The 16392-nt window shown below is 39.0% G+C and overlaps 1 protein-coding gene across 1 annotated transcript in view; it reads right to left on the bottom strand.

Moving 5' to 3' along the window:
• The window catches only part of tsnare1 (T-SNARE Domain Containing 1), a 131004-nt gene that overhangs the window by 10016 nt on the left and 104596 nt on the right, over positions 1 to 16392 (bottom strand). The window contains exon 11 of the mRNA XM_076148512.1: positions 11068 to 11173. Within this exon, the coding sequence (XP_076004627.1) occupies positions 11078 to 11173 (96 nt within the window). The 3' untranslated portion in view covers positions 11068 to 11077. The remainder of the gene's footprint in view (positions 1 to 11067; positions 11174 to 16392) is intronic.

The raw sequence follows: 16392 nt of genomic DNA, 5'->3' as shown, positions 1-16392 counted from the left end.
TGTGGTAGCAACCCACAAGCTCCCCTTCAGTCACACGCATCTCTGTTTCAGAGCAGAACCACAGCCTGCATAATGCAAGCAAACATTTTACAATGACAGTGCTAACCATTAACATAATTCCTCAGATTACATTCCATTTGAATTATTTTAACGTATCCAGATCCTCAAAAAATTGCATTGCTAAACTATTATGGGAAAACGGGCTGTTTCGGGTTGTTTTCGATTGCTGTATTACTTTTAAAGAAATTGCCCAAGTTATTGAATTTTTTAAAGCTCTATCTCACAATGTTCGTTCAATATTTTGATTAGAGCAAGCATTTTACATGACAGTTCGCATCCCGTAATGGGACCTTTTGGAGATCGTTTTTTATACAGAAAGCGGGGTGAAAAGAAAGGTTGTATATTTGTTATTATTATTGTTGTTTAACTTTTTTCAAAGGGAGGCAGAGAGCCAGAGGGAGAGAGAGAAAGGAGAACTTAGACCCTGAGGCAAAATAGGCAATATAATGTTCAATAAAGTATCTCACAATGTTAACACATCTTTAAAATTAAAATTGGCACCAAAGTTTAACGGTTATTTCCTGAGCCAAGCCCTACCCTTCCAAAAAGTTGTTCAGGACTTAAATTAGTGCTCACACTTCCACCAAAACCAAACAATTCAAAATGTGGACTGTTATATTAAATTCTTCTTTTGCATTTGACCTAAACTTTGGAAACTTCACACACAAGAGCTCACTGGGTCAGTGATAAATACTCCAATCCTGTGCTGTTCTGTAAAACTCAAACAAACAAACCAACGAATCAAGAGAACTGCAGGCAAAAATAGAACCTTTAATTATCAGTTCTCTTTACAACCTTGAAGGTGTACAGTATGTCCTCAGTCTTGTTTGAGTCTGCATGTTAATACCAAGTTATCTCAAAATCTACAAAAGCTATGGATAGAAATTTAGATAAGTCTGGTGGAATGTTCAGGGCCAGATGAGTCAATCTTATTCTGATTAATACTTTGTGGAAACTTTAGCACAATTCCTTTTACAAAACCCTAACATTCTCAATTGGTGTTTAGATATTCTCCAAAAATCATGGCCACTATCAGACAAGCAGGTAAATCAGCATAACTGACTGACCATCGTGTGTATCTAAAGCCTGTCAAAGCAAAAAGCAAGAAGTATTCTGGAGAACCTAGACCACCTGGAACACCCAACTATTACTGTATGAGCACTGTAACCTTTTTCTTAACTTTATATATATATTTATTTTGTCATATCAGTGCGCCATTGCAGTGCTCCTGAATCCCTGCTCTTTATTGTCAACTTAGCGTTTTACATCATTTGAATAAGCTTCTTTCAGTTTGAGTGTGTCTACAGCGTTTCCCTGTGGCTAAAGCAGCTTTAGAGGCTAAATATAATACATACCCACTGCATTATTTCTTTAATATTTATAAGCAGGAAAAGGTGCTCAGAATGTGGCCGATATCCATGTTTAAACTTCAACAGGAACACAACACAAATAAAAATAAGTTATGCTCAAGTTCTCAAAATACAAGTCAAATTTTCAAATACAGCAGGTAATAGAGGCCCATTCCTTATCACATAAAATGTCTGTCTACCTATGTTGAACGCACTTATTGGAAGTCGCCTTGGATAAAAGCGTCTGCTAAAGGACCATAATGTAATGTAATGTAATGTATCTATTGCAAAACAATTAACAAATGCATACAGAGGTCAATCATCCGTCTATACATTGTAGAGGCGTAAGGTTTAGCCAAGGTCAAATGCGTCCAAGTACATCTGTCTTTCAGTGCTAAAACATACTGTTGTTTATTTATTTCCCTCCCAATTTCAGAGCTATCACACACCTGTAGTTATTTTAGTTTCTGGGAGATTTTTAGGGCCATTCTGTCATTTATTTCCACGTTGTTGTGCAGTCCTGAAACCGCTGACCCAAATAAAAGCAAACATTTTTTATGATAACCTCCTCTAGCTCTGAATATGAATACGCCACAATAAAAAGAACGTTGCCACTCTGCTGCTACCTCAAAGACAAAATGCCTTTGATGTTTCATCCTGCTTTTTGTTGATTTATTGTGTCTTTAATTTATTAATTGTTTCCTGTTTTATTTTCTATTACTTTTCTTTTTTGAGATACTTCACCTCCTGCTCTTCTATGTTATGTGTTCATGTCCGTGTGATTGGCTTCTCCAGTGCTTCCCAAACTTTTTCTTAATCCTTATACAATACAGGACGGCTGATCGGTGTAACGTGCGGGGGGGTGGGGGCGCGATATAAAACAATACGGGACGGCTGATCAGTCTGACGGGGGGAGATACGATATAAAATAATACGGGATGGCTGATCGGTCTGACGGGACAGGGGGGAGATACGATATAAAACAATACGGGACGGCTGACAGCTCTGGACACTCATTCTCCTGCAGCGAGACAAAGAAGTATCGCCTCATTCATTTACGTGAGGCGATACTTATTCATATCGCTCCTCTTCCTATCCCGCGCCGCACACCCCCTGCAGTAGCTCTGCAGGGGGTCCCCCCCACTTTGGGAACCACTGGTCTACCCCATTCTAATTAGTTTCACCTGTTCCTAATTTGCTTCACCTGTTCTCCATCATCCTTCCCTAGTGCAGTGTTTTTCAACCGCTGTGCCGCGGTGTGCCGTGAGAGATCGTCAGGTGTGCCGTCCAAGTTCACTTGATTGATCCGCGTGCCGTCAGCGCAAATTTCAAAGGGCACACAAAGTTTTGTCATTTTGGAACACTTTTGGTTGGTGGTGTGACTCAAGAATTTTTTTTGTGCACCAAATGTGCCTTGGTTCAAAAAGGGTTGAAAAACACTGCCCTAGTGTATTTGGTTCACCACCCTCTGTGCCAGTTCATCTTTGAACCAAGCAGTTTTCCTGGTTTTTTGGTCTTCTCCTGTTTCTTAATCTTGCCTTTTTGCCTTTCTCCTATTGGATTTTGTCACATTCTCAGGACTGATTACCTGTGTACCGAACTGTTTTTTGGCAGGTAAAGACATTTATTATATCAAGTCCCTGTCTCCACTGCTCTTTTTCGAATGCAGGAAGGAAATTTAAGATTTTGTTTCTGCACAAACTTTCAGGGACTAAATTGACTTTGACCGTTCACATCAAGGAAAATAAGTGAGTTTTTCCCCCAAGGATGTGCAAGTGGTCATACAACACGCATATACACGGGTGTATTTTTGGGATGGGTTGCTTTGTTTAATCTCACTCTGTCAAGAACATCATCAAGGAAAATAAGTGAGTTTTTCCCCCAAGGATGTGCAAGTGGTCACCTTTCCCCTCACTACAGTAAAGTTGTCAGTATAACAGACTCTTCTTTCCCCCTTCATTTGCCTTGGGAGAGGCCCTGCTGTGTCTAGAGACATGAATTTGTGACACCTCTGGGAACACTCACACACTCATCTAAGCACCAAGAAACTCATTAGATACATGCATACATTAAGGACTTAGCTTCTCTTGGCGGCTGGAGGCCAATCTTGCCAATCTTACTTGTTTTTTCTTGGCTTGCTTCTATGCTTATAACTCTGTAAACACAGCAAAGCTCACAATTATACTACACACCTGTACCAATACGTTCTACATCTTGAATCACAAGATGTATTCTAAATGAAAATAGAAGTTAAATTACTTCTAGGTCTATAACATTCATGAGTAAGAGAACTCTCTAAAGGTCATAGATTTATGCTCCTAACCCTCCTGTTCAGGTCTGTACTAAAATTGATACTTCTAGACAAGTGGGCCTTAGCTGGGCCAAACCTCACCAAAAAATGTTTTCGTAGAGAATCACATAAAACCTGCATTTGTAACTTATTTTACAACAAAATACCGTTACAACAGGCTTTTCACCACCATGTAGGCCAAAAGCCTACATTTCTCATGCTGCGAAAGTGATGATGCATGCTTAGTGATGATGTCATTCCTCTGAGCATCACAGATCGGCTAAACGACAGCTGATTGGAGCATGTGAGCATATGGGAAAGTTTAGAGGCTTTTGCTATTGGCTGAAACCAACGTCATTGAAGTCAGTGTAGGCGTAAGAGAGTAACATTCATGCTAAGTTCACTTTTGCCGTCATATCGGACCATTGTCCCTTCTGAGAGCTAATACTGAGCCGTTATTGCTACCAGGTTGCTACACGCTCTGATTAACCATATTTTTAGTTTATGTCTGAGAGAATGATTTTACTCCATGTCTAAATGTAAATGCACAGCTTTGTTAAATTATTCTTGGTGCTCCCCTCTTTGTCTCACCCCAGCAGCCCTCTACTGCTCCAGAGGAGCCAATGCAGTTGCGAAGAGCCAGACTCTCTCCTGGGGGGCAACAGCGCCGTCTACAAGAGGGCAGATGTATCTATTAGGCCAAAGACTAATCCCTTGCACAGCCAGTGAATAACACTTAATCATGCGATTTCCCGTAAAGGTCAAAGAGTCCCCTCAGCTACCAATCAAAAAACATAATCACGTGAAAGGACGCGCTATACATCACAACATACAACACGCATATACACGGGTGTATTTTTGGGTGTAGTTTTAGTTCCCAAAGGAACTTGTATTTCCCAAAGGAAATACAAGTTTGAAACAGAGATAGCAACCTATAATTAAAATAAGCCGTAGCATATAAATGGAAAGTGCTAAAACAATTGAACCTAGCAGAAAGATGTGACCTCTCATGTCGTTCTGGGTGGAGGAAGTTCTTCAGCGAAATTAATCACATCGTTTGCCTCATTTTCTGCCAACATCCACAGCTTTGGTAAATTTCTTTCACTACACCCAAATATTAATACAGCTGTATCTTCACATATGAGCCGATTATGAGTTATTGTGTAAATATCTTTTGCATTTGGCATGTGATGCTTTGCTGTGGAATACCTTAACTGTAAGGAAGGATAATGACATAATTTGGAATATTAAAACATCATTCAGAATGAGAATTAGGATTTATAAAACTCTGGTTCCCTATCAAATGGAATGATCTCATGATATCCTTAGTTATAGTCACTTTTTCTATAACTAACTTTATCACATTCACTTATCAACTATTCATATAAATACAAACTTTTGAGATCATTCAAATAGTAGCTCATTATTTTACAGTTTAACCCTGACGCTATGAGTATGAATTTAGTTAGATTAATATGATGTAGGTCATTAGTTTGACCCTTAAAAAGAGACTTGATTTAACAGCCCCAACAGGCAGAGTGTAGTTTACCACATGGTGCTGACACGCATATTGAGAAATCTTACTTCCCAAATGACTCTGTAAACAAGATGTGAGGGCAGTGGCAGTAACATAATTTGTAGGAATAAGTGTCAGGGTGCAGTTATTGCATTATTTAGCGCACTATAAAAAGCCAGGCTATTGATTTGAGAGCAGAAGCAGCTCCCCAGTTATTTCTGTCATCGTCACTCTCATTAAACTGATGTATGGCACTTGCAATTCTCCTTTCCACCTCTCCTGCCTCTGTTGCCCATCTCTCTTTCACTCACTTTTTATGGACTGTCTGGCTAGATGTCTGTTCTGCCTCAGTGTCACAAAAGAAAAAAGATAGCAAGGGAGGCACTTGTTGCCACTGACATTCACTCACATGACATATTATTCCATCACTGGTAAAACAGGAGCATCCTTCTGAACTCTTGTTATCTTTCGACAGTGTCAGTCAGCTTTTACATGTTTCATCACCTCTGGTATGAGCTGTAAAATGGGAAAACAAACAATGAAGCAGTAAAGCTGTCGAACAGTTTACTGTTTACAAGTACGCAAAGGCATATATTGCTGTATGGGAGGCACATCAAGTCCCTAATGAATTTTCCACAGCAATATTTCAGCAATCTCAAATTAGGTTGTCATTTTCACTCTGCATATGCATAACTAGTCAAATCTATGTAGAGTTGTTGGCTATAGACACATATTGTTGTAGACACCCATTATACAGTATATGCTAATGATTAGCATATACTGTATAATCAATAAAACAAAACATCAACATTGATCAAATTAATTAATTAATCAAATTCAACAATAGGCATATCTTAACACCCTCAGATTAACCAGTACAAAAGGGACATACAGGTTGCACTGCAGGGTCACTAGTGGAGGTTGAGTTGATGAGCTGATGGATAAAAATGAGTATGTTTTTAAGATGGATTATGGTTTATGTTTGGGCTCTAAGGCAGCTTTGTCATGAATTCACCAATGTATTAGCTGCAAGAAAGAAAGTCTCCGGTCTTGAAGTCCACAACGTGCGTGCGTGCGTGCGTGCGTGCGTGCGTGCGTGCGTGCGTGCGTGCGTGCGTGCGTGCGTGCGTGCGTGCGTGCGTGACATAGCCAGGGTACATGTAAAAGTGGACACAAAAAATGCCCATACCAATTTTAAATAATTGCTTACTTATTACTAGGTTGAGTCATGGGTTGGAAAGGACCAATGTAGGTGTTTGAAGTCTGATACTTGTGAAGTGGGTGACAGCTGACATTTTACGTATTCAGTGCATGGCCAAGACTTTCATTCCAGTCAGGTGGTAAAGCCTCAGAATAAAATTGCAAACTCTTTCACTCACAGTTTTTCAAGCCATTTCCATAGAAAGTCAAAGCTGATGAAAGGTACAGCTGCAAAATCGAGAAGGCACTTTGAGCTAGTGGCAGCGGATCGTTCTAAAATAGCGATGTATCGATACCAACACTGGATTTGGTACTTATCAATACTTGCATGATGAGATCGATACTTTAATTTCCGTTTCTCTTATCTACCGTTCAGTACACAACTCCCGTTACGTACTACTATTTCATGAAGATGGGTTACAGCCTTGCCTGGGAAACCATTCCTTGATGGAGAATCAATAAAGGGGCTATTCATCAGCTGTTCACTAGTTTTTTTTGGTGAAATAAGCCGAGTCCAAAGACAGTAATGATCTATAGCAATAAAGATCATTGAAACATCAGGTTCAGCAAACTCACACTGTATCAGTCTGGGAAAAGCTGAAAATGTGTATGCGAGTCCGTCTGTCTGTCTGTCTGTCTGTCTGTCTGTCTGTCTGTCTGTCTGTCAGTCCGTCCGTCCGTCCGTCCGTCCGTCTGACATTTAGAGTTGGCGTGTGAGCCAGTGTATTTTTGGAGAGGAACACAGCTTCCTAATTTTCATTCAAAGTAATCAGGCAGGATGTGGAACCCAAACGGCCACAAGGCCATAATGATAATACATCATTTTTTGCTATTATTAGTAGTAGTATTGTGTAGTAGTAGTATTGTTGTCATACTGTTCTTCTTTTGCGCTTCTACTGCTGAGCTGACCCGGTCCGTCCTCATCATAAGCATTTCATTGTATTGTGAGCCCTGTCTGAACTATACACATGATAAATAAACTTGAAAACCATCAGACAGTGTGACATGTGGCCACTGAACCACTCAATATCTGTTGTGTTGATATGAGATGGTAAGCAGTTTTGTGATGAACAAGCTGTAAATAAATCAGAGTCTGCTTGTCTCCACATTTACCTGCTGGTTGTTGCTATGATCCAGGAAGCGAAAAGACTATTGTTATATTTGTCCTAAATAAGCGTAACCCTTATCACGTGCCGACTCAGGTTTTCCTATGTATTGGGTTGAGTAAGTCTTACCAGTCTAACATTTAATAGCCATTTAAGGTTAATTGACCTTTGAAATTTAAGACGGGGCAAACTTATACTTAAGTGTCTAAATCCTAGCAATTCCCTCAGTGACCTCTTCTGATTTGAATTTTTTTAAGTTATTATAAACTTATTTGCAGTGATATCATGTGTTGGAGGAGGATTTCTTATGTAACTCTAGGAAAAATGGGTGTAGTTATGTTGAAGTGTTTATAATATAAATTACATCAATCCATTTGATTCCATTCTGATGTTGGTACTAAAGGAACAGCCAAAGGTGAGCTGTGCTTTGTGTGAAAGCTTGGATTCTACCATCAAATTGCTATTTTTCACTACAAGGCTTTTGTTTGAGTGATTTGCCTCAAATGTATATATCACAAATACTGAAATATGTGATTTCCATATCCAGTTGTTGAGGCATGGATTTGTGTGTGAAACTAGAATTGTACTGTTTTATGAAGCAACATGCACCATTTTTCAGTTCTAATGACTTGAAACTTAAACCCAACTCAGTTTTATACATAAGTGATTGTATATTCCCATCCAGGTCAACTCAGATGGTAAATTGCATAAATGCATATACAGTATAATGTATGTACATTTGTGATAGAAAGTGTGACAAAATGTTGACATATGACATCCTGTAGACTTTACAATGCAATGTCCTTTTCTTTTTGGAACTGAGACTGTCTTGCTGAGATAAATGACGGTGTCTAGCCACTTGATCGGAGGCCACCAACTGCTGTGACACAGCATGGGCCAAGCACCATGTGGACATCCATTTTCCCTGCTGATTTATAGAAAGAATGCTTTCCATTTTCCTCCCCCAGGTGTAAAAAGGTAAAGATCAATACTTTATGCAAGCAGAGGCAGCTTGAATGGAATGTCAAAAAATTAAATAAAATAAACCATGTCCAAAGAGCTCATCCAGCCAGAGGAATTCAAGGTTTAATACATCTTGGGTATGGCATTAGTGTTCGACTGCTGGGTGCAGTGAATGGTAAAATCTTCAAGGTTTAATTCAAAACGTGTCAAGTAAATACAATGTTGCTTGAATGTACACTAGTTCTTCATTCTGGTATTTGTTGTCTCATTAACAGAGGTGCAAAGATTGTGTATCCCTCTCTCTCCTCTACTGTCATCAATCCTCCTGTTTAACCAACCTTTGTGCCTGGTGCCAATTAGGTGGATCATTGACAGTTAACCACATTGTTGGTTAGAAGCGAACATCACTTCTGGCAGCAGCATGATGAGCCAGCCATTTACAGGCATCTTTTCTTTTACTACATTTTCATGTCAGCAACAAACATCACAGTTTTCCTTCACTTCATTTAATTTCACACTCTTCATCTCATTCCAAAAGCACATTTTATCCTGTGGTGATTAAGATACTCCACATGATCAGAGCTGATATGGAGTCCATAAGGGTTTGAGACTTACTGGGGAAATTCATAAAGCAGGGCTAGACTAATACAGAACTGAACCATGTTCCCTCATTCATACGTTAATGCAGTTACCTGCCTTTTTGTGTTTGTCCTGTTAGCATGGTATTTTCCCATTTACATTTCAGAGCAGATATTCTTAAAACACACCGTGACAGATGGTAAATTAGTCCGGTATGAAAGCTGGGTACTGCTTTAAACTGAATTTGGTTAACATGTGCTACTGATCAATTAAAAAGGGCACATAAGCCTTTCAATTCATGAGTCTTTCACTTTATTTAAAAGGAAAGTTTTGATCTGACCTCTCATGTCTCTCCTGTCACACACACACACACACACACACTTAAAGAAACACAAACTCCAAAGCTTACCCGGCACAGAGAGCTGACAGAGAAGAGATCTCGTTCTTAAAGGGCTCAGCTCTAAAGCAGCATAATACTTGACTCTTATATCCATATGCAGCAGCTCATTAATTCATCTAGTCCTAAGAACATCATGTTGGCAATGTCAGCGTGCTGATTAACTTCAGGGAAGGTTTATGGATAGGCTGATATTATCAAGCCACATATTAAGAACATTGCTGTTATTATCATGATTTTCCATAAATTACCGCCATTGACACAGACCTGAAGCAGTAGCACAGGACTAGAGCCAACCTAATTAGATTGAATTTAATTTCAACCTGATAGGACCCATAAAGGCCTCTAATCGGAACAAGCTTACAACACCATGACGTACTGTATATCAAAAGTGCATAAACATTGCTAACAGGCTATCATAAAAAAATGTTATGTTTGTCACAATAGAAAAGAGAAGAGTTTAGAAAGCTCTCTTTGCCAGTCTTTGGCATTTTCTTCTTTTACTCTTCAATAAAGCAGGGTCCGTATTCTGCAAAACCTGAGATGGACTGGCCAAATGCAAACAATCCAATTTGTCTTTGAGAGACTTAATGTTTGAGGTCAGTTTGATGATTTCAAGTTTTGGCACTCAAAAAGCACTATTTAAATATCAGTCGTGCAGCTCTGATTTGCAGGGAGAGAGAGGGGATGACAGACAGACAGAAAGATAAATGAATAATACATACTATTTTTAAAGATTATTTTGGGCTTTTTTTCGTTTTGTTTGCCAGTATGACAGTTGTTTCTATACAATCCAAAAAGTACAGAGCATTGTAGGACAGTTTTGTTTGTGTGACACAATTGTTTGTATGCACATTAGTCAGTGGTGTAAACTAAATACTAGACTTGGAAATAACGTCACTATCTCACAATGATAATGAATCATCTAATAAATTCCTGAATCTACCTCTGGATTCAGATCAGCACATGGGTTCTTCCAGAATTCAGATGTTTTTGAGTGATCTTGTTGACAACAAACAAACACACCAAGCAACCAGATACTCGACACTGGTATTGCTTATTCTAGGAATATTTAGGTACTGAAATATGCGATGGCATATGACAACACTGCACAATTTAAGTGTTCAATAATAAAACTGGGATCAAAAAGTCAGTGTCAGAGTGTTGGTGTGCAAATGTAAAAATAATTATTGACATGTTGGGAAAAACAAATCACGGATCTAGTGATGATATCAAGGGAGAGTGTTTCTGGTGTTCCATATGTTTGTATTGGTGTAGTCCTAGGCCTAGTTTGTTCTTAAATTGTGTTGGACACAAACCAGGATTGACCATATCACGTGGCTGGGGCAGTAAGCATTAGTCAGTATGTTTTAACCTCAGATTAAGACAATAAATTTGATCCTTTTTTTCAGGAGCAGTAATTAGTGAAATTGGCATAATTCTGTGTAAGCCTTCTCCACACAACAGACCAGAGACAAATGAGCAAAGCATCTAATTTAGCAAAATAGACAGTCAGCAAACCGTGGAATTGCAGTGCAGTGTGCATGTGAAAGTGTGACAGAGTTACAGTAAGTGCTAATGTGTTGCATTGTGAATGGTAACCTTACCACAGCTGTCTCATTTCCTTGTTGAAACAGCAATGATGATGATGAGGACGGTAAGGATGAGGGCTCCACCGACAAGAAGGTAACACTTCCTCTTTCTTATCTGCCTCTGCAGGGGAAATGAAACAGAAAGGGTCCTGAAGTACAAACTTTTTTTTGTCAATAATTGTTTATATAACTCAATGGCACACTGACAAATAAACAAAAAGTAAAAGTATGGGGTAATCATCACAACAATTTTTTTCTGGTGAAAGTGCTTTCCGCTCACAGATGTCATGGATTAACCACACGACAATGAGGATGGAACCCTCATATCATATCTGAGCTCTGTATATGTGAGAATGGTAACATAATTCAAGTTTGTTATTTTATGGCTGATGACAATATTTAATGTAAGCATCTTAGTATAAATAAACATCAAGGAAAAACACAATAGTGAGGGGGTACTGAAGAGACATATTTGTTAGATTTATTGTATCTGTATGAGTTTCCATGTAAGCAAACTTGGAGGAAACTTATCACAACACAGCAGTTTTCTAATATGCTGCACCAAAAAAAATATACAGCAAGTTTTCTGATTGTCACACAAATGTCATATTTCGCCACGACGCATGTTTTTTTTTTGTTATGCAGAGCTCAGGGTCTGACACAGAACCAAGACCAAAACCTCAGGTCCGACTAAAACACCAGAATTGTTCTTATCTTGAGAATGTCCAGCCACATGCTAGGATCATGCACATAAATAAACATCCTGTTACATTCATGTACATGTTGCAGGACTCTGGGTAGCTTCAGCGACACTGACCTCTGACCCACTGTACATAACAAAATTGTTATATTGCAACTACTATGTTCTTCAGCAATAAACTGATTTTATTTGTCTCCTGGTGTCTTTCTCATTCAGCCTGAGTCTTTGACATAGGCTGGAGACCTATAGCCTAATAGCCTTAGGAGCAGAAGAGTAATCAATCATTTTGCATTGGCACAAGAAACATATACCTGTGATGCCGCTCCATCTGGAGAGGGATGCAGATTTCACTTCCCATTCATAACTAATATATGGTTTAACTGTAATTTGCTGTGGGATCATATGAACAATATTAAATCCATTACCATATACCTACTGTGCCATGTTAAGGTTTAAAGTATTTGTTGGTTTTTCCAAATGAGTACAGAAATATTTGGCCTCTAAAATGGCTTCATCCATTATCGATAATAGGTGATTGCAGTTTTCAATATGACCAGCAACAGGCAGAATTATATCAGTAGTGTAGGCCTATACATTGATGGTGCAAATAAAGTACATGGGTTGTGTGTGATTATTTGCTTAAAACATAATGCCTGTGTTGTCCAACATGGCAAGCCCAAGCACTGCCCAAACTGCCTTCTAAGCTCTATATATAAGGCAGGCAATGTTGTCCAAATGTTTCTGGAACAAACCCAACGTTCATAATAAACATTAACTTTAATGCACAGTGACACTACATAACAGTATGTCAGTTGTGAAAACAGGAACGCTTCTAATAAGGATCGCCTCAAAATACAAGCCCTAAACAGAGGGGGTGACATGCTATCATCTGTCAGTGTTAAGTCATGAAGACTGGACAAAACATGGATTTGTGCAGTTAACTGAGAGTTAGTTTCACAATATTATTTCTATATATGTAGGTAAATTGTAGGACAAGCTACTTGTTCACAAAAAATCAATCAAATGTACCAATATCAGCCCTATCAAAATCATTACCAACATATCACGAACACTAGGAGAGTCAAAAAAGCTGGTGCAAGTCCAATTATATAGACCTATAAACAGATAATTGACTAATATTCAAAGTATAACACTACATTCTCAGCCATAATTATTACTTGATGAATCTGTTTCTTGAGTGTATTGTAATTCTTTATTAACTATGTACTTCCTTAAGTAAGTACTGAAGTAAGCTTCAGTTATGAAAAACACAAGGTTGGAAAATATTAAGTGACATTCATCAGTGAGTAAGAAGGAATGATGTATGCATCAAAACTCTTTTGTTACAGAATATAAAAATAAGATGCTGAAAAACCAATTGCATCACAGTGGCACATATTGTTCAATAATTTTTTTTATTTCAAGTGCTTTTTTTTCTCTAATTTTCCCTAATTCTTTCGACTTAAATTATAATACTGCAAATGGTATAACCTTAATTTAGATTGCAAACATTTCCTGCACTGCACACAAGCTTTACTCACCCATGTCAATTACTTGCCATGTTGCAAAAAATATTGAATGTGTTAAGCAAGAAATATGAAAGTAAATAGAGTGAGAGGCTTTAGGAATATTTATATATTTCCTTGCTCCTTGTCTCCTCAGGCAGGGACGATGTATTGGAGCACATAATCTATGTTGTTTTGAAATGCTTTTTCTTCCATTTTTTCAGCCTGTTTTCTGCTACAAAGGCAGCAAGAGCAGCGGCGTTAGAGCAGAGCGAGGCTGGAGTCTTTAAATCCTGACGCGCTTCAAAGCACGGAGAGAGCAATTCATCTTCTTATCTGAGACTCAAAACAGGCTTTATATGTGGAAGAGAGAGAGGGAGAGGAGGAGAGGGAAGAGGGGGAAAAAAAATGCTGTCGAGTAATTTTCCGTTTAAACGTTCCACTCCACAACAATTTGCATAAGCAGCCCTGCGTCTGTGATAAGAAGATTGGTAATTTTCAAAGGCTCTGTGGGGATTGAGAATTAAAAGCCTTGCTCCGCTATCTCCCCTATTGCAGCTGGCCACCACAGATTCCCCAGCTTCTCTCACGCATTTCCTCCTAAACTACGCCTTATAAACTTTCTCTGCCATCCTCTCCTTCTCTCTGACAGTGCAGAGTTTCTCCCTCTCTTTATATATTCTATCCCCTCCTCTCTCAATCATACACTCTCTTTTTTGATTTCTTCTGCTCTCTCACCCCAGTGCAGCTGTTATTTGGGGAGAACAAGAAAATAAATAAGGTAGAAATTGACAAAGAGGGGCTTAGTGTAACAAAAGAAGTGTTTCAGTATTTTTAAACTAGAATTTTCCAGATTGCAGGGCAGGCGTGGAGAAGCAGGACAGAGGAAGCTACAGGAGGAATGTTTTTTATCACCAGGGGCTTCATCTGCCAGAGAAGTGTCCTTAGTGACACCACTTCAGGACTGGGTGCTGGATACCCTCAGGGGCAGGATACCCAGTTCCCCAGACCCTTTGCTTTACTGCTAATGTCTCAAAAATTAGGAGAACAGTTCATATTAAAGTTGGGATAAAACCAGTGTAGGGTTTAGAAAATAAATGCACAAAGCTTCCAATACTTGTGCTTTCTATGGAGCGGTTGATGAAACAATCATTCATGAACTGCCAGAACCTAAACCTTTTTTCAACTGGAACTTATGTGTTTGCCAGATCAAATGTTTGCAGAGGGAAACTGAGTGGGCTTATCTATCAAATGTATTAATCAATATTATGTAATAATTGACTGAAACAAGCTTAGTTTTTGAGTGATGGTTTGTTTTGTTTGTCGTTTTGGTTTGTATGAATAACTTGCAAATTATTTGAATTCCGATCCATATACTAAAAGAGGCCAGTAGTAGATAGATAGAACATGGTTGCATTATGCTGTTGTTGTACTCATTTGTGCTTCCATTTTAGCTATTTGTGGAGGTCCAGGTTATTATGTGATGAAGCACAGGTGACATATCCTCCTCTTCCTCATAGGGTTTGCAAGACAAACCTAGACCAGCTGTGATAAATTATTCCCCCAGCATGTTCTCAGTCTTCCCTGGAGTCTCCTCCCAGCTTGATGTGTGTAGAATACTTCCCTAGGGAAGGTGTCAAGGATGCTGAAAGAGCTCAACTGGCTTCTTTCAGAACAAAATAACTGTATCTCAGTCTTTACTAGAGAAACATGTGCATGACAACAGTCCCTGCTTTATTTCGCCCAGTGGTATTTTGCTCCATTTTACAGTCACTTGAGCATGAGCAAAACACTGAGATGAGATAAACCCTTCCCATAAGGCAGCAACTCCCCTCCAGGCCGTAGGGACAATCCATCTTTTTCTGACACAGAATCATAGCCTGTGTTGGGGGCCCTAATTCTCATTCCAACTGCTTGGCTGCCAACTGCAACGAATATATAGTAAAGGTCACAGCCGGACAAAGCCAGCAGATGTACATCATCAGACATTCAATGCTCTGGTCACCAAAGTGGACCCACCAGTCCTTTGCAGCATCTTAAAATTCTGTCCATGAAAGACAAAAACACAATAGCTGACACGGTGAATTCTTGGTCACACCCACTGGTACTGAGTGGGACTGAATGGCTTGATGGTTTTCAGGTTATACAATGCATATAACAGGCCACCTCAAACATGTTGTTATACGCCTTCCCCATGTCCACAAAACACATGTAGACTCAAAGGAAAAGAAAGATCCCATGACTCCTTTGGTATTTGTGTGCAGATCTTTTGTGTGCAGATCTTTTATACAGTCAAGGAATTGTTAGGAGGAAGAAACCTTTATTGCATTGCTTTGTGAAGGGCAACGCTCAGAGTAATTAAACTACAGCACATGTTTTTGATACACCTGGTAAACCTAACTATGTGGAGATAACTGATGCAGAAACAGGTAGGACTTGGAGACTCCAGACACAAATGACCAGAGCTGGCATGGGATTCAAACCAGGACTGTCTTGCACTGAGGCAGTCTAATGTTAGACTGTATCTATTAATGTTAAGTCTTGAAATCATTGGAGACCTACAGTATTTATGCTTGACATAGGTCCATGTGACATCACCATGATGCCATTGCAATAGCGTTCAGCATCCCAATCATCCAAGTTTTTCTTACAGTAGGTGTTGATGCACCTACTATACATATAATGTATTCCACTTACTGGACAGAATATACTGAAAATATTCTGAACCTTTATACTTGTATGATGAGTGGCATTTAAAGTCATTCATGATGTAGATACAGACCATTGACCACTGTCGAGTGGATGGGAAATGATTCCTGTCAGACGTCCATCATTACTTCTTAGAAAACGTTTTTAAATCATCAACTTAGGCAACTGCTATGCATGTAAGTACCATTGTTAACAGGGATAAGGATGCTTTTTCTCTCTTGTTTTTGTTGTCTTTGCTTGCACATCATATCTCAATGGCTGTCTCATCGTGTTATGTAAGTGCTGGAGTTTGATGAAGAAGCATTGTTTTTCACCTTTCATCTGAACCATGTCCATCATAAACTCTATACATATATAGTCCCTCTGAGGAAGAATGCATTGATGCTGATGCAAAGCAACCATCTATCTCATGTCTCCACTCCATGT

The sequence above is a fragment of the Genypterus blacodes genome, unplaced genomic scaffold (genome assembly GCF_046128005.1).
Source record: "Genypterus blacodes isolate CSIRO-AG114 ecotype Tasmania unplaced genomic scaffold, CSIRO-AGI_Gbla_v1 ptg000040l_1, whole genome shotgun sequence".
Taxonomy (NCBI): Eukaryota; Metazoa; Chordata; class Actinopteri; order Ophidiiformes; family Ophidiidae; genus Genypterus; species Genypterus blacodes.
The sequence above is the reverse complement of the archived record's forward strand: the minus strand, read 5'-3'. Positions and strand labels throughout refer to the sequence as shown.